We start from the raw sequence: 19,407 nt of genomic DNA, 5'->3' as shown, positions 1-19,407 counted from the left end.
CATAATGTGCAATGTGGCCAAATAATTTCTAAACTTCAAAAAACCCAGTACTTGCACAGCAATATGGACTGTTTCAAGAGAACATTGCTCCTTTCTGTAGAATTTTCTTGAATGGCAATTGATTACATAACAGTGTCTTCATAATAATTTAAACAAAGCTGAAAAAGATAGGTCAACCACCTTATACATATAAACATTTCCCATAAAAAGTATGTGAAGTCTCCAGTCCATTTGCGCAGTTTCTTTGTTGAACAGGCAGATACCGTGTTAGTTAGTGTCCTATCACGGATATCTTTTTGGGTAATCTCACCAAATTTGCTATCATAGTACTTTTTTAGTGAGTTTTTTATGTACTTAATCATAAGTATATCCATATGGAGTCCTCCAAACCTCACTGAACAACTTCTGTCTTTTACTGGAGTTTCCTACTAAGTTTTAAACTGAACTATTAGTGTGCATGCCATATAATTTGCAGTATCTTGTGAGGATCTGGATTTCTGGCAGAAGATCAATGGAAAGTAATTAAAACATTTCTTGTGACAGGTGAACCTATCATACAGCAGAATAACAAGCAGATGCAGGTGGATATTCAAGACTTGGGCTACGAAACCTGTGGGAGAAGTGAAAATGAGGCTGAAAGGGATGAGGCTACAAGCCCTGGTAATGTAAGATGTTTCTCTGGCTGCGATTCTTAATGCTTTCAATTGTTTGACTTATAAAGAACTCCTAAACAATCTTGAGTAAAGAATTCTTAATATAAGAAGGTACAGAAAACAGAATATTTCAAAGTTCCATTTTGGTCATCATTGTACGTGCAAATTGTAGATATTTACAAGCAAAAGAAGATGAATTAGAAAATTGGAATTTGCAGCAGTCCAAACTCAATTTGCCTGGAAGAAAAGTTGATTATTTATTTAGTCTTAATTCTTAGTTTTTGTTTTTGTTGTTGTTGTTGTTTTGTTTTTCTTAGAATGCAGAGATCATGGTGAGCAACTAAAGTTTTGGAAGAAGTCATTGGAGGCCCCTCTAAACAGACAGATGAAACAGGAAACATTCCTGGGTGTCAGCCAAAGTGATGATGATGCAATTCTCCGCCAGCATATTCAGGTCCTCCAGATGCAATTGCAAAGTTCCCACAAAGTTATCCAGAACTTACAAAGTTGTATGCGCTCTGTATCCACTATTAGTGACTATGGTTCTGTGGGAGATCAGCCACTCAAATTGAAGCAAGGCTACACTCTGGGCAATTCTCCTTCCCACAGTATGACTGATGAAGATGAAAGCTGGCAATCTGATAGCTTTGGAACTTTCTGCCCACCAAGTCTCCAGCCCAACAAAGATTTGGCCAGACTTATACAGAGAGTATCCCTGCTGGAAGCTCATCTGAATGAGACTAAGCTAAAGGAATTTTTGACAGAGGAATTGAAATGTACAACCTCCTTGGGGTAGGACATTCCAAGATACAGGGATGAATATGACCAGCTAAGTCTGACAGAGCATTGGTGTAGGTTTCTGCAACATCACAATGGGCAATAAAGTATCTACTTCAAGAGGTTGGCTTTTGCATATTCAAGCAGATGGTATGATCAAACTAAACTTCATTGGGCAGTTTATGTGTCTACAGCACAACTCTAATTTCCTTTCTTCTGGTAACACCAAATAATAGTTCTCTCCATGAGTACTACTGCAAGATAAGTACTAGATAAAATTAATTTAAAACACTATGTTTTGTAATATATGAATCATTTCTGAATTACCCCCTCTCCTGTTAAGATTTTGTAAACTCACTCTAGAATGTGAAAGTGGATTCAGCTCTCTATGATGAATGTATGAGATACTTCAAGTATGGATGTCCTTCTGGTGAATGGGGCAAAGTGCACAGAAAAAATCTTGTTTCTTACTTGTTCTGTTGGATCTCTTAATAACTTTGGCTAATTGTTTGCTCTCTTTTCCCCAAGGAAATATGTCTCGTTAGTCCAAGCTCAAGCTCGAGAGCTCTCCCATCTGCACCAGCTGATGCGAGAGGGACAAAGGGTGTGTCATATACTAAACAAATACTTCAAGGACACCATCAAATCCTTTGAAGAGCTTCTACGAAGCACTGACATTGACTACTACTTGGGGCAGAGCTTCCGTGAGCAACTTGCAGAAGGGAACCAGTTGGCAGACCAGTTGGCCAGAAAACTGAACGAAGGTGAGTTCAATAGGCATTCACAAACTTTAAATTAGAAGCTTTATTTTGGGGTTTTCAAAATTTCCTATAGCTTTCTTTCACCAGTACTTTTGCATTATAGCATAAAGGGTACAGTTCTAAAAAGATGTACATCTTGAAAAGATGTCCATGTCCCACAGTTTGGTGACCACTGTCTTATAGATGGACTTACTGAAAAAAAGTATTACTACTAGAAAGAAAGAAAGAAGTTTCATGTAAGTGACTGATAACTCAGTAGAGATACTGAAAACTATATAGGGAATTTTATACCGCATTAGAATTTAGAGCCTGTGTAAAACTCTATAAAACAAAGGTTGGAATTTCTGGCCTCAACCCAGGATGCCAACCACATGAGTGAGGGATGCTGAATATTTAAGATGAATTGATACTTTACCACAGGCCAACTCAAGGCCCATGGGGTGTTTAAGATCTGGCCCATGGGGCTGCCCTGGAAACAGCGAAGGACTAGCCCCAGTCACTCTGCCAGCAAAAACAGAGCCTGGTGGGGCCACGCATGCCCCCCCCCCAGGATCTGTTTTTGGCTGCAACGGCCCCCTGAATCTCTCTGCCAGCGAAAACAAAGTGCATGGCCTCCCTGGGCTCCGTTTTCACTGCAGAGGGCTAGCAAAACAAACTAAAAGCAAAACAAAAGGAGAAATGTTTCCCCTTTGCATTTGAGCATCCAAGAAGGGTCAGGAAAGGAAAGAGGGAAAGAGGAAAGAAAAAGAAAAAGAATAAAAGATTGAAGAGAGCAAGGAAGGAAAAAGAAGGAAAGAGAGGAAGAAAAAAGAAAGGAGAAGGAAAAGGGAAGGAAGGAAGGAAGGAAGGAAGGAAGGAAGGAAGGAAGGAAGGAAGGAAGGAGATTATAATGAGAGGGAGGGAGGGTCTGAGGGAAGTCCTGTCTTAGCATTTGGTCACCACAGGTGCCCCCTCTTGACATGAGTGATGTCGAGCTGGCCACAGCCACCCCAACCCCCCAGGGTTAAACACAACACTGATGCGGGCCTTAATGAAATTGACATCCCTGCTTTATCACTATGAAACATGGAATTAAAACTGATGCGCTCTCGCTCTCTCTTTCTGTCTCTCTCTTTCCCTCTCTCTCTCTCACACACACATATCCCACAATAATAAAGTGGGAAATCCCATAAACACAAGCACAATCTAACAATGTGGGAGAGAGTTGCTACCCCATTATTTCATTAGGTTAAGCCTAACAAGTAGATGTCCAAAGCAGCTAATGGAACCATAGGTCAAAGCAGATCTACAATTAGGCTTTACAAGGTCATAGTATGTCCATCATAGATTATGGAGAAATCTATAGAATCATGGGTGCAATATATGAGTAGCTGAAAGATTAACAGGGAAGCTAGTTGGAAACATTGAAATGGCATATTTTTAATTTTGTAAACTCCATGCTTCTCTGTTTTTAATTTTTCATTAAAAGAAGGATATGGGGAGGCTGATTGCATTTCAAGTGATCGATACTGTAGGTCCTGTGACGGAGAAGTTGCACAATCACCAACTTTTAAAAAATTCTGATTTTAGGGAATGATCTAAACATGGAGGCCAAAACAAGTCATGAATTGCTTATGAGGTAATTATTATGGATTGTATTATTATGGATTGTATTATGGATACAGGCTTATTTTGGAATTATCCAAATTACTTTGTCATTTATTTTACTGTATAGTTTGCATCTGTGTTTATTTATTTTATCCTTTTGGCCAAGTTGCTCATGAAAAACTCCCTTTTCAAATTGTCAAGAAACAATTGTCTTTCTTCATAAAATACAGGGCACCTCAATTTATTGAATACCTTGTGCTGGAATCTATTCCATACCAGTATGAAATCCTTTATAGCAATAACAAAATTAATAATAATAAGCCCACACCCTGTGACAATATATGTAACACCATCAAATATCCACATTTGCCTATCCCAGTTCCTTGGAAAGAACTTGATAGGTGGCCAAAAATGTCAAATCCAGTCTGAATCTGTGCAAAGAACCATAATAGTCTTCATGGGATTATTTAGATCATTTGCAGACTATGGGAGTTTACTGGCTGACTAAGAGTACAAAGATCACAGGCTCAAGGTTGACATAGCCTTCCATCCTTCTGAGGTGGGTAAAATGAGGACCCAAATTGTTGGGGGCGATATACTGACTCTGTAAACCGCTTAGAGAGGGCTGTAAAGCACTGTAAAGCAATGTAAAAGTCTAAGTGCTGTTGCTATTGCTATCAGATAGGTGGGGAGTTATATATTCTGAAACTGGGGGAAAGAGTGGGCTGTATCAATATCTTTGGTAATCTTCAAGGTTTGCCTTTCCTTAGGATGAACAAGGAGCTGCAGAAGATACAATCCACCAAGACACTCCAAGCAAAACTACAAGAGAGCTCAGTGACCCCTTCCAATAGCCATATTGTATCTGAGTCACCCTGCTCTCATAGCAACATCTCCTTCCTCTCTGATGACCCAGAAGTCTGCTCTGATGTGGATGACTTTAGTGAAAATAATATAAGTGAAGGCCAAGTCTACAATGTTCTAAACAAAGGTATAGAACTTAAGATCTGGAGGGATATAATCAGGTTTGGCAAGTAAGAGAAACTGTAATCATGGCTGGAGGTTTTCAATAAAAGATTTGTCCAGGATAGTATAAAGTCTCTTGCTTTGGGCAGGGGATTGGACTAGAAGACCTCCAAGGTTTCTTCCAGCCCTATGATTCTATAAATTAATAATTATTTATATCTTATTTATTTGACAAACCAGAATAATCTAATTATAAATCAGTTGTTTTCCTTATCTTCTTACCCCTGGCTAGTAAAAGGAGAGGTCTAGGACAACTAGCTGCAGCTAGCTTGCCATGGCCAACTCGCCTCTGCTAACTTGTTCCCACCAACTCCACACGGCCAACTCGCCACAGGGATAACTTGCCACATGCAGCTGGAGCGAGAGCTGGGTGGATGGGCAAGCAACCAGGTGGGCAGAGCACACAGCATGATGGCTGGGGGCTTCCCATTTTCAAACCTCTTGCTGCTACTGCTGCCATGGCAGGCTCTGAGCAGAAGAAGCTGGGGACAGCAGCGGCAGTCAGGGCAAGTGGTGGGAAGGCAGCAGCAGTTGGGAGCTTCCCATTTTCACACACCCCACTGCTGCCACACTGGGCTCGGGCCTGCCACTCAGAGCCGCTGCTGATGCTGCCATGCTGGGCTTGGAGCAATGGTGGTGGCAGCGGTTTTGAGCCTGCCACAGCAGCAGTGGCTTCAATCCTAGTGTGACAGTGTTGGGGAGGGTAAAAATGGGAAACCCTTGACCACCACCATATCTCCATCACCAGTCGCAACACACTCTGAGCTCTGCCCACCCACTCACTCACCTGCCCACCTGGCTCTCACTTCAGCTGCCTGCAATGAGTTGGCTGTGTGGAGTTTTTCTGCAGTGACTTGGGAGCGGAGAGTTGGTAATGGTGAGCTGGCGGCTTTGAGCTGGCCATGGTGAGTTGTCCCATTCCATAAATGGAGTTCTAAAATCTGATATTACTTTGTGATCTTCTTATGAGTGGTATCACTTCTGTTTCTATAATACAGGTAGTCCTTGAGTTACAAATGTAATGCACCCTGCCCATTCCATTCATAACCGAGAATTCGTGGGAGTGAATCTCATACCTTGAACAGGATCACTCCCTCCTTTTGCCCACACATTTGCTAATCAAATGCAAGGCTCGTTAATTGCACGTGAGGTATTTCAGGGTGGGGAAGGCCATGGGGGGGCCTAATGATGAAACAGGCCACCTGCCTAAGGCCACACAAGGCTTCCCCAACCTACTGAAATACCTCATGCCCCCCACAATTGCTTCTCCCCCAACGTGCTGCACCAGGTCACCTACCTTGTAAAAATCTAGCAAGCAGTCTCATTTCCAGCCTTGTGCGCCACTTTGCGGTTCTATTCGGGCCTCCACAAGCCTCACCTGGCAGGTTTCTGGCCGAAATGGAGCTTCTGAAGGGTGAATCCAACTCTCCATTCAGCCCTCCATGGCCTCCCCTGGCCCATTGCAGGCTGAAATGGAGCCTCCGGGGGCCAGATCTGACCCTCCAATGCTCCGTTCAGCCCTCCATGGGCCTCCCCTAGCCTGTTGCAAGCCGAAATGGCGCTTCTGGGGGCTGCCCCAGGAGACTCCATTCCAGCCTGCAATGGGCCAGGGAAGGGCCACAGAGGGCCAAATGGAGTGTTGGAGGGCCGGATCCAGGCCCTGGAGACTCCATTTCAGCCTGAAACAGGCCAGGGGAGGCCTGTGGATGCCAGAATGGGGCTTCTGAGGGGCAGATCCGCCCCTCAGAAGCTCCATTTCAGCTGGCAATGTGCAGGATGAATGTTGCAGAGCCGCTGCAGTTGTTCATAAGGGTGAACAACTGCCATGTTGCTGCAAGATTCATAGATTCGCGCCTTGTTTGCAAATGCTAGGGGGAGCTAATCATGTAACTTCAAACATTCACTAAGGGAATGCTCATAACCCGGGATTTACGTGTACTGAAAAAGACTTTCTTAGACTCAAAAGCAACGTTCTCTAAATGTCTTAACAAGTAAGAAGAACATGTTAAGTCTTACATATTCTATTAAGTTACTTCTCAGCTGTCTCCTTAATGTTATGCTGTTTGATTTATTTCTTATGTCACATTATGAAAGAAGCAAACTCTCCATTGTCTTACAATATATTTGTTCTTGTTTTTGAATGCATCTTAGTTTTTTCCACTCTTTGTTATTTATTATAAATTACTATCGTAAGTACATTAACTTATTACCTAGAATAGCTCAGTGCTGAAGGCTGTCATCAAACTATCCTGAAATACTGTTAAATCATCTTAATTGGTTAATTAAATCTAGTAAATTAGTCTAGTGAAAAGAAGGGCTAGAGGTAACATGATAGTAGTGTTCCAATATTTGAAGGGCTGATACAAAGAAGAGGGAACCTATTTTCCAAAACAGCAGAAAGCAAGACAAGACAATGGATGGAAAATAATCAAGGACAAAAGGAACCTAGAACTAAGGAGAAATTTCCTAATAGTGAGAACAATTAACCAGTGGAACAGCATTTATTTATTATTATTATTATTATTATTATTATTATTATTATTATTACTACTACTACTACTACTACTACTACTACTACTACTATTATTATTATTATTATTATATTTCTATACCACCTTTCTCCCGTAGGACTCGAGGCGGTGTACAGTCAAGAAAAATATAGACACACAAACATCATAAAATTGCTAATTAAAATTATTACTTAGTTTGGTCAATTAAATAAAACCCAGAATTAGATAACATTTAAAGAAAAAAAAAATCATTCACATGTTCATAGGTTTAGCCCCGCCTGTTGAAACATCAGGGTCTTGAGGGCACGGCGGAAAGCACGGAGATCAGGGATATTCCGTATCTCCGGGGGCAGTTCATTCCAAAGGTTTGGAGCTCTCACAGAGAAGGCCCTCCCCCTGGGAGTCGCCAGTCGGCATAATTTGACTGACGGTACTCCGAGTAGTCCCTCCCTGTGAGAATGAACTGGTCGGTGGGAGGCTATTGGTGGCAAAAGACGGTCTCGTAGGTACCCAGGTCCTAAGCCATGGAGCGCTTTAAAGGTGATAACTAACACCTTGAATCGCACCCGGAAGACCACTGGGAGCCAGTGCAGCTCGCGTAGGAGAGGTGTTACATGGGCGTAACGAGCTGCGCCCATAATCACCCGCGCGGCTATATTCTGGACCAGTTGGAGCCTCCGGGTGCTTTTCAAGGGGAGCCCCATGTAGAGAGCATTACAGTAGTCCATACGGGAGGTAACTAGGGCATGAGTGACCGTGCGCAAGGCGCCCCAATCCAGAAAGGGATGCAACTGGCGGATCAGGCGAACCTGATAAAAGGCACCGGCCACGGCCGTCAAATGATCTTCTAAAGATAGCCGTGAATCCAGGAGGACACCCAAGTTGCGGACCCCCTCTGTGGGGAGCAAGATCTCATCCCCTATTGTCAGTGATGGTACCAGCTGACTATACCGGGACGCCGGAAGCCACAGCCACTCGGTCTTGGAGGGGTTGAGTCTGAGCTTGTTTCTCCCCATCCAGATCCGCACGGCCTCCAGGCAACGGGACATCACAGCAAGGTTTTTAGAAGTTTTTAGAAGTTGTGGGTGCTCCATCACTGGAGGCTTTTAAAAAGAGCCTGGAAAGCTACTTGTCTGCAATGGTATAGGATGTCCTGCTTGAGCAGGAAATTGGAGAGATCATTAAAAAGAGATTGAAAATCGCTGTTCATTCAATATTCAAGGTTTGACTGAGCTTCATGCATCTGGAAATAGCAACCTCAAAAACCCATAAATATTGTCTTAGGCTGATCTGCCTTTAGACATTTTTAGACAGTTAATCCAGGCTTTTCTGAAATATTATTATTATTATTATTATTATTATTATTATTATTATTATTATTATTATTATTATTTTATTTCTATACCCCCTTTCTCCCGAAGGACTCAGGGCGGTGTACAGCCTATTAAAAGCACAAAGACAGACATCAATTTAAAAATAATTAAAATTATTAAATAATTTTGGCTCAGATTTAAAACCCCAAATTTAAAACACCCAATTTAAAATCATTACATCAATAGGCCGGCCTGGCAGAACAGCAGGGTCTTGAGGGCACAGCGAAATACGCGGAGGTCAGAGATCTTACGCATTTCCGGGGGCAGTTCATTCCACAGGGCAGGGGCTCCCACAGAGAAGGCCCTCCCCCTGGGTGTCGCCAGCCGACATAACTTGGCTGATGGCACCCTGAGGAGACCCTCTCTGTGGGAGCAAACTGGCCAGTGGGAGGCTATTGGTGGCAGAAGTCGGTCTCGAAGGTACCCGGGTCCTATGCCATGGAGCGTTTTAAAGGTGGTAACCAATACCTTGAATCGCACCCGGAAGACCACTGGGAGCCAGTGCAGCTCGCGCAGGAGGGGTGTCATGTGGGCACAATGAGTTGCGCCCATAACCACCCGCGCGGCCGCATTCTGGACCAGTTGGAGCCTCCGAGTGCTCTTCAAGGGGAGTCCCATGTAGAGAGCATTACAATAGTCCAGCAGGAAGTGACAAGGGCGTGAGTGACCATGCGCAAAGCGTCCCCGTCCAGAAAGGGCTGCAACTGGCAAATCAGGCGAATCTGATAAAAAAAAACCCTGGCCACGGCCGTCATATGCTCTTCTAAAGACAGCCGTGCATCCAGGAGGACACCCAGATTGCGAGCCCTCTCTGTGGGGGGGTAGAGATTCACCCCCAATAGTCAGCGATGGCACCAGCTGACTATATCGGGACGCCGGAAGCCACAGCCACTCGATCTTGGAAGGGTTGAGTCTGAGCCTATTTCTCCCCATCCAGACCCGCACGGCCTCCAGGCAGCAAGACATCACATCAAGGGCATCGTTGGGGTGGTCTGGGGTGGAGATGTACAGCTGAGTGTCATCAGTGTACTGATGTACTCTCACCCCAAAACCACGGATGATCTCACACAGCGGCTTCACATAAATGTTGAAAAGAAGGGGCAAGAGGACCGACCCTTGCGGCACTCCCCATGAGAGGTGCCCCGAGGTCGACCTCTGCCCCCCTGCCAACACAAACTGCAAACAGTCAGAGAGGAAGGAGGAGAACCACCGCAGAATGGTGCTCCCTATTCCTAACCCCCTCAACCACTGCAGCTGTTCTGTCCCCAACCCCACGCACACACACCAACAGACGTTCAGGAGTTAAAGACCAAACCAGCCGGCAAAATCCTTTTCCTTATGATAACGGAACTTGGCAACAACCTAGTGGCTGCCTGCCAAGAGTTTATTATTTACAAAGAGGAGAGATAACTTCTCCCCACTTCTGATACATCAAAGGAAAGTAGCTCAATAATTACAATCAAGTCCAGAGATAATCCAGTCTTAAAGCAAAAGTCCGGCAATGCAGAATGGCGTGGAAGCTTTCAGCTTTGTTCGTCACAAGGTTTGACTGGCTACCACGCTCCCTTTTATATCCTGTGGGGTGTGATCCAGTTACTCAGCCTAATCTCGGGCACGCCCTTTCTTCTGTTGCGCGTGCTTATCTCTGCAATGCTGGCCTGGGTCCAGCCAAGACACATTACCCTCATCACTGTCCATCTGTGGCTGCGTGGACATGCTTGGCCCTGGCCCTATCTCTTGCCCTTCGGCAGACACCGAAGGCATTGCCAGAGAGGAGGGTCCTGGAGAGGGAGGCCAACTCCTCCCCTTCACTCTCGGAGTCCTCTCCTGACGATGGCACAGGCTCCGGTAACGGAGCCACAACACTATCCCCCACCGCAGGGCCCTTCCCCCACGGCTGACGGTCAGGATGCGGTCAGGACGGGAACTGGTCATGGAAGGCCCATACCAGGTCAGGGGCATGGACAGAGGAAGCGTCCTCCCAAGTGAAATCTTCCAGGCAATCAGATACTGGAAACGCCCCTTCAGCCAACGGGAGTCTCGGATGCTGTCTACCTTGTATGTCGAGGAGTCGTCCTCATCAACTGGGACTGGGGGGGGGGCAGGAGTCATCAGACACCGGAGGTGGCACGCTGGAGCTTCAGGGACCAAAAGGGACCGATGGAAAACAGGGTGGAGTCGCATGGAGCATGGCAGAGTCAACCGGTAGGCCACTGGGTTGATGACCGCCTCGACCGGAAAGGGACCAATAAAACGGTGGTCGAGTTTCTTTACCGGCCGGTCTGTGGGGAGGTTTTTCGTGGACAGCCATACCCGGTCACCCACTTACAGCAGTGGTGTCACCCGTTGAGAGCGGTCGGCGACCCGCTTGTAGTCCTCCTTCGCCCGGATCAGCTGCCGCCGCACCAGCTGCTGCACTGCTTGCAGTTCCGAGAGGAAGTCCTGGGTCTCAGGAACAGGGGAGTCCGAGATGAATAATGGGAAAAGCCGTGGGTGGTATCCTGCGTTGGTATGGAACGGTGTCATCTGGGTGGAGGTGTGTTGGGAGTTGTTAAAGGCGAACTCCACCAGGGGAAGGTACTCGGCCCAGTTGTCCTGCTGCTAGTTGACAAAACAGCGGAGGTACTGTTCGAGGATGCCGATGACCTTCTCCATTCCCCCGTCAGTCTCTGGATGATGCAACGATGACAGGCACACCTGCACCTCCAACGCGGCCATCAGGCTTTTCCAGAAGCGGGCCGTGAATGGGGCCCCGTGGTCCGAAACCACCCGGTCCGGCAGGCCGTGGAGGCGAAGATGTGTTGCCGGAACAGGCAAGCTGTGGTACGGGCCGATGGCAGTCCACAGCATGGGATAAAATGTGCCATCTTCATGAGTGCATCCACCACCACGAGGACGGTTGTGAACGTAGCGGATGGTGGCAGGTCGCTCCAGTGTCAGCAGCGGCTGGAGGAGTCCAGGAGGTGGGCCGGATGCAGCTTTGGCCTGTCGGCACATCACACAGGACGTCACGTACGCGTGCACGTCGAGCCGTACCCGAGGCCACCCAAAAGTCTGTGTCACCAGATTCAGTGTCTTAAAGAACCCGAAATGTCCTCCCGCGGGGTTGTCGTGGCACTGGTTCATGACGAGGGCTTGGAGCGGACTCATGGGCACGTACAACCGGCCCCGGTGCTTCAACAAGCCCTCCTCCAAAGTCCATGGGGACGCGGGGCTGACTTCCGCTTTCCGCTGCTGCGACCAGTCATCCCGGCGCTGTGCTTCCAGCACCTGAGCCCGCAAGTCCATTGGTTCCTGGATTGCGGCCAAGGATTCCGCTGGCAGCACTGTCCGTGGGGGAAGGGAGTCCTTAGGGCAAAAGTACTCCGGCTTGCGGAATAGAGCATCTGCTCTCCGGTTGTGGCTGCTTGGGATATAAGTCATGTGGAAGTTGAACCGGGCGAAAAACAATGACCACCAGATCTGCCGCTGGTTCAACTTCCTGGCCGTCGTGAGGTGCTCCAGGTTCCGATGGTCCGTCCGCACCTCCACCTCAAACGCGGCCTTGATAGCCAGCAACTCCTTTTCCCAGATGGTGTAGTTGCGCTCGGAAGGATTGAGTTTCCGTGAGTGGTACGCACAGGGAAAAAGAGTGCCGCCATCCACCGGGGCCTGTAGCAGCACCGCCCCAATCGCCACATGGACGCATCCGTCTCGACCAACAACGGATGATGTGGATGGGGGTGCCTCAGGACAGGCTCCGTGACGAAGGCTCGCTTCAGAATCTCGAATCCCTGCTGCTGCGGGGGCCCCCCCTGGAACGGGACCTTCTTGCAAAGGAGTTGGGTCAGCGGCAAGGTCAGGGTGGCGAAGCCCGGGATGAAGGTAAGGTAGTAGTTGGCGAACCCCAGCAGATGCTGGACATCCTTCACCCGACGAGGGGGTTCCCAACTACACAAGGCCTCTACCTTGCGCGGGTCCATAGCGATGCCTTCGGGGGAGATGATGTGCCCAAGGAACTCTATGGAAGTCTGGAAGAAGAAACATTTCTCCAACTTTGCATAGAGTTGGTGCTCCCGCAGGCGCTGTAGAACCTGGCGGACATGCTGGAGGTGGCTTTCCTGGGTCCGGGAATAGATCAAAATGTCATCCAGGTAGATCACCACAAACTGGTCCAACATGTCCTGGAAAATGTCATTCATTAGTTGCTGGAAGACCGCGGGGGCGTTGGTCAGCCTGAACGGCATGACGGTGTACTCGAAGTGGCCGTATCGGGTGCCAAACGCCGTCTTCCACTTGTCCCCCTCCTGCACGTGCACCAGATTGTAGGCCCCTCGGAGATCGAGCTTACTGAAGATCAAGGTCTCCCGCAACCTCTCCATCAGCTCCGGGATGAGCGGCATTGGGTAGCGATTCTGCACCGTGATGGCATTCAAGCACCAGTAATCGCAGTACAGGCGTAAGTCCCCCGTCTTCTTCTTCACAAAGAGGACCGGAGCCGAGAGAGGGGAGGACGAAGGCCAGATGAACCCTCGGGCCAAGTTTTTGTCTAGAAAGTCCCGTAGGGCGGCCAACTCGGGATCCGACATGGAATACAGGCATCCCGCGGGCAGTGGCGCGTTGGGGTTCAGGTCCACCGGGCAGTCATAGGGTCGATGTGGGGGTAAGCGGTCCGCCTCCTTTTCGCTGAACACGTCAGTGAAGGGCGTCAGCTCAGAAGGCAAGGAGACGGCAGGGGTGGAGACATCCTGGCCCGCACAGGTGTGGCGGATGTGGTCGATGCACTGCAGGCTCAGGAAGGAGATGGCGTTCCTCGACCAGGCCACCTGGAGATCGTGGGCCCGAAGCCAGGCCATTCCCAAGACCAGCGGGAAATGCAGGTCCGCCGTTACATAAAATTGGATCGCTTCCTTGTGGGCCCCAATGGCGAGGTGTAAAGGCTGAGTTGCGAACTTAATGGGCCCCGCTACAAGTTTCCGCCCGTCAATAGTCTCGACCCTCAATGGAGGGTCCACCGGAACCAAGGGAACCTTAAAATGGGCCACAAAGGCCTGGTCCATGAAGTTCGTTGTGGCCCCCGAGTCCACCAGCGCATGCGCTTGAAGCCCCTCCGACCGGTTGGCCAACAAAACCCGGGTGTCCAGAATCAGGTGCCGAGGGGGCACACAGTCCACATCCACTAAGTCTGGCGGGGCGTTGACATGTGCCCGGCCTAGGGTTTCCCCTAGGCCGGGCCTGCCCCGTTTCCCAGCTGGTCACGCCGAGATTCCGGAACAGACTTGAGCACCCCACTTCGCTTCCTGGGACATGACGCGGCAAAATGTCCAGCCTCTCCACAATAGAGGCACAATCCCCCTTGGTGTCTCCGCATATGCTCCTGGGCCGTCAGGTGTGGTCTGGCTGCTCCGAGTTCCATGGGCTCCTCAGCCGTCGCCACGAAATGCGGGGTGACCCGGGATGCTGTTGATGCAGGACGTGGGGATGCAGAAACAGTCGGGGGTTCCTGGACGGGCCAGCGGGTCTTGTGCCGTTGGAAGCGAGCGTCGATGCGCAGACACTGCATTACGAGGGCGTCGAAGGTCTGAGGCGCCTCCACCCGAACCAGCTTGTCCTGCAGGTCATCGGAGAGTCCATCCTGGAAAGCGTCCCTTAACGCTGCATCATTCCAGTCAGAGTCCTGGCCCAGAAGTCGAAATTCAGCCACATATTCCTGCAGGGGGCGCTTCCCTTGATGGAGGTCCTTGAGGCGCCTGGCTGCCGTCTGAGTCTTCAGGGGGTCCTCGTACATCACCCTCAGATGTTGCCAAAAGCCCTGATAATCTGCCAACAAGGGGCTATTCTGCAGCAATAGGGGCGTGGCCACCCGAGCCCGGCCATCCGGAAAGTCCTCCGGCCTCATAGCCATAAACAGTTGGCATTATTCCATGAAGGCCGGGAACATCTCCTGCTGCCCAGAGAACTTATCTGGCACGTTGATAGGGCATTTCCGACAGGGAGGGGGAGGAGGTGGGGGGACAGCTGCAGGAGCATTTCCCAAAGCCAGCTGCGCAGTTAGCTGGCTGACTTGCTGCTGCAGGAGCTGATTATCAGCTTGTAGCTGCTGTATTATTTGTTGCAGTTGTGGGTCCATCTCGGTTAGAGATGGGTTAACGTTTGTGGTGACGAACAAGATGTTCTGTCCCCAACCCCACGCACACACACCAACAGACGTTCAGGAGTTAAAGACAAAACCAGCCGGCAAAATCCTTTTCCTTATGATAACGGAACTTGGCAACAACCTAGTGGCTGCCTGCCAAGAGTTTATTATTTACAAAGAGGAGAGATAACTTCTCCCCACTTCTGATACATCAAAGGAAAGTAGCTCAATAATTACAATCAAGTCCAGAGATAATCCAGTCTTAAAGCAAAAGTCCGGCAATGCAGAATGGCGTGGAAGCTTTCAGCTTTGTTCGTCACAAGGTTTGACTGGCCACCACGCTCCCTTTTATATCCTGTGGGGTGTGGTCCAGTGACTCAGCCTAATCTTGGGCACGCCCTTTCTTCTGTTGCACGTGCTTATCTCTGCGATGCTGGCGTGGATCCAGCCAAGACTCATTGTGGCTGCGTGGACGTGCTTGGCCCTGGCCCTATCTCTTGCCCTTCGGCGGACACTGAAGGCATTGCCAGAGAGGAGGGTCCTGGAGAGGGAGGCCTTGCCAACTCCTCCCCTTCACTCTCGGTGTCCTCTCCTGATGATGACACAGGCTCCGGTAACGGAGCCACAACAGCAGCATGATACCATGGTCGATGGTATCAAAAGCCGCTGAGAGATCTAATAGGACCAGGACAGAGGAGCAACCCCTGTCCCGAGCCCTCCAGAGATCATTCACCAACGTGACCAATGCCGTTTCTGTGCTGTACCCCTGCCTGAAGCCCGACTGGTACGGGTCCAGATAGATAGCTTCATCCAGGTGCCAGGGAAGCTGTCGTGCCACCACACTCTCAATAATCTTCGGCACAAAACGAAGGTTGGAGACCGGATGGTAGTTAGCTAATTCAGCCGGGTCCAGGGAAGGCTTCTTGAGGAGGGGCCTCACCACTGCCTCTTTCAAGGCGTCAGGAAAGGCACCCTCACTCAAAGAAGCACTTATAATCCCCTGGAGCCAGCCTCGTGTAACCTCCCGGGAGGCCAGTACCAACCAGGAGGGACACGGGTCCAATAAACACGTGGCGGCACTAATCTTACCCAGAACCCTGTCCACATCCTCGGGAGCCCCAGGATCAAACTCCTCCCAGATAATATTCTCAAGACCTACCCTCGTCTCCTCCCCTGGACTCATCCAGTTGGAGTCCAAGCCTTCCCGAATCCGAGTGACTAAGAGAGGGAGCAACATCATTTCCAAGCAAGCTTTTCTTCTCTATCCCCCAAACTTACCATAAGTGGTATCATCCTCCAATGGTTTTGTGTATAGGTAATCCCCAAATTATGATAGTTCACTTAACAGCCATTCGAAGTTGCGACATAACACCCCTCCCCCCCAAGTACTTATGACACAGTCCAGAGATTATGAATGTTGCTGGCAGCATGGAAGCTTCCAGCCTAATATGGCTTCCAAAGCTGACAAGTGGGGTTTTTCTGGAACGCTGACAGTTGCAGCACCACAGCAGTCATTCACCTTTACAAATGACTGCAGAGCAGAAGTAGGATTCAGCCAGTTTGCACCGGTTCACGTGAACCTATTGTTAACTTTCTGTCCAGTTCAGAGAACCGGCTAATCCCACCTCTGGCTGGCCTCGCCCCACCCACCCCACCCCATCCCTCCAAGGAATCCCCCTGCACGCCCCATTTTGGCTTCCAGGCTGGTGCATAAGGCCTTCCAGGCTCAAAATGGGCCCGGGGGTTGGGGGCGTGTAATGCCCCCTCATACTCCATTTTGGGCCTGGACAGCCTCATGCACCACTCTGGAAGACAAAACAGATCACAGGGAGGCATCATATGGGGCCCCGCACCCCTTTTTGGCTTCCAGGTTTGTGCAGGAAGCTTTCCAGGCCCAAAACAGGGGGCGGGGCGGGGTGAGGCCCCCCATGTGCCCCATTTTGCCTTCCAGATTGGTGCATGAGGCCTTACAGGCCAGAAACAGGGTGTAGGGGCATCGCAGGGCCCCCCACACCCGATTTTGGCTTCCAGGGTGGTGCAGGAGGCTGTCCAGGCCCAATATGGGGCGCAAGGGGGCATCACATGGCCCCCTGCACCCCCCCTTTTTATTTTGATTTATATGCCGCCCTTCTCCGGAGACTCAGGGTGGCTAACAAGGCGTTTGGCTTCCAGGTTGGTGCATGAGGCCTTCCAGGGGAATTTGCTGGGGAGGTGTGTAGCTAAAAGTCAGTCTACATCAGGGGTGAAATCCAGCAGGTTCTAACAGGTTCTGGAGAACCGGCAAATTACCACCTCTGGCTGGCCCCAGGGTGGGTTGGGAATGGAGATTTTGCAATATCCTTCCCCCAGGAGTGGGAAAGGATGGGGATTTTGCAATATCCTTCCCCTGCCATGCCCACCAAGCCACGCCCACAGAACCGGTAGGGAAAAATTTTGGATTTCACCCCTGGTCTACATTTAGCACAGTATTTCAGATAATCATAATCTTACTGTGGTTGGCAGAATGCCCAGAAGCAGTTTGCAGGAACACTGACAAGAGAGAAACAAGAGCCAAATCAAACGTTTCTGGAATCAAGACGCGAAGGAATGAACGAAGTTGTTTCCTGCAAATTGCATCAATCGTCGTCCTTCCTTAAATAGGCTAGGAAAGTGGCCAATTAGCCCCAAGCCTTACTCTCGAGGAGACCTCCTCCTGAGGAGCACTCCTGCCTTTTAACAGCTTTGCGGGCTCGTGCATCGAGAAGAGGCTCCTCCTCTTCTTCCTCTTCACTTATGGGAGCTTCTGGAGGTTCTAAAGGCCCTGGCTGAATCTCCGCCTCTGGCACCACATTTTCTCCAGCCTCCTCATTGTCTGACTTGAGTGCCTGCTGCACAGACTGCTGGCGCAGCACCACACCAGCCTCCTCGCTGTCAGAATCAGCTACTAACTGCACAGGCCGCTGACAGGCCACAACAATTAAGGACATAGAAGTGGGCAGCTCTCTAGGTAACTCAAGCATCGGCATAAAATCCATGCCCGTAGTTATCTGAAAAGGAGTCAACCCAGTACTGCTGCATTATTATAAGCCAACTCTGCGAATCGTAGTAAGTCCACCCAGTTTTCTTGTTGATAATTTACATAACACCTAATGTATTGCACCACCATTGAGTTCAATTTTTCAGCCGATCCATTAGTTGATGGGTGAAAAGCTGAGCTAAGCCCCTGGGACAACCCAATGGACCGTAGAAATTCTCTCCAGAACTTAGCAGTAAACTGGACCCCGCGATCCGATATTCTTCTTCTTGGGACTCCATGTAGCCTGTAGATGTGTTTCACAAACAGCGTTGCCAGTTTCTTGGCTGAGGGTAGTCTGTTGCAGGCAGTGAAGTGTGCTTGCTTGGAGAATAAATCAATGACAGTCCAAATCACCCTGTTCCCCCCACTGTCAGGGAGCTCAACTATGAAGTCCATTGCAATGTCCTCCCAGGGCTTGGTGGGTTCAGCCACAGTCTGGAGAAGCCCAGGGGGCTTCCCTGGTCTGGACTTCATGGTGGCACAGGTGGCGCAGCTCCTCACATAGTCTTCCACATCAACTTTCATCTTTGGCCACCAGAATTGTCTCCTAGTCAAATTGAGAGTTTTTAAAAATCCAAAGTGGCCCCCTAGTTGAGAATCATGACTCCTCTTTAGCACCAGGAGTCGCATGCTGTGGGGCACATAAAGCTTACTCCCCTTCCATGCCAACCCTTCTCTTAGGGTTAGGTCCGTCTGGTTTTCCTTGAACTAGGAATCAGTCAAGAGCGCCGCTTTTAGCTCTGCTGTCAACTTGTCTTCAGGGAGGTTGGAATCATGGTGTGTTTGCCTTGGGTGGTTGGCTGAGTCTCTGAGATCATGGCACGAACTATCTTTTCCTGTCACTGTCAAACTGGGGCTTACGGGAGAGAGCGTCAGCTAAAAGGTTCCCCCCACCCCACCCCCAGGATGTATTTCAGGATAAAGTTAAAGCATTTGAAATATTGAGCCCAACAAACCTGCTTGGGTGAAAGTTTCCTCGGGGTCTTCAGCGCCTCGAGATTCTTGTGGTCAGTTCACACTTCAAAAGGCTCATTAACCCCCTCTAGGAAGTGTCTCCAGGATAGGAGAGCCCATCGCACCGCAAAAGCCTCTTTCTCTCATACTACCCATCTGCACTCAGTGTCCGTTAACTTTCTCGATATGTAAGCACACGGCATTAGATTGTTTTGGGCATTCCTTTGCAGTAGAACAGCAGTCACCACCACATCACTTGCATCTGCCTGAACCAAAATGGCTTATTTGGGTCAGGATGCTGTAGGATCGGCTCCACTGCAAATAGGCGTTTCAGCTGTTCAAAGGATTTTTGACAGTCCATTGTCCAAGCTAGGGGTTGGCTAGGTTTTGGCTTGGTGGGAGACGGGCTGGTTTTTAGCAATTCTGTCAAAGGGAGCACAACCTTGCGAAGGAAAGAATAAATTGTCTGTAAAAGTTAGCAAACCCCAGGAAGCTTTGGAGTTGCTTACGGGTTTGTGGGGGCTGCCAGTCCAGCACTGCCCTCACCTTCCCTGGGTCCATTTTGATTCCCTGATTCGACACCCTGTATCCCAGGT

The 19,407-nt window shown here is 49.2% G+C and overlaps 1 protein-coding gene across 13 annotated transcripts in view; it reads left to right on the top strand.

The window, feature by feature from the left end:
* The window catches only part of PDE4DIP (phosphodiesterase 4D interacting protein), a 336,964-nt gene that overhangs the window by 251,021 nt on the left and 66,536 nt on the right, over window positions 1-19,407 (top strand). For all 13 annotated transcript variants that reach the window (XM_087891187.1, XM_087891190.1, XM_087891189.1 and 10 more), the window contains 5 exons: window positions 544-660; window positions 971-1,445; window positions 1,959-2,194; window positions 3,761-3,809; window positions 4,549-4,769. In XM_087891187.1, coding sequence (XP_087747313.1) covers window positions 544-660; window positions 971-1,445; window positions 1,959-2,194; window positions 3,761-3,809; window positions 4,549-4,769 — 1,098 coding nt within the window. The remainder of the gene's footprint in view (window positions 1-543; window positions 661-970; window positions 1,446-1,958; window positions 2,195-3,760; window positions 3,810-4,548; window positions 4,770-19,407) is intronic.

Source organism: Pantherophis guttatus, chromosome 3 (genome assembly GCF_059756535.1).
Source record: "Pantherophis guttatus breed Tessera chromosome 3, ASM5975653v1, whole genome shotgun sequence".
Lineage (NCBI taxonomy): Eukaryota > Metazoa > Chordata > Lepidosauria > Squamata > Colubridae > Pantherophis > Pantherophis guttatus.
Note: the sequence above shows the minus strand (reverse complement) of the source record. Positions and strands in the feature narration are given on the sequence as shown.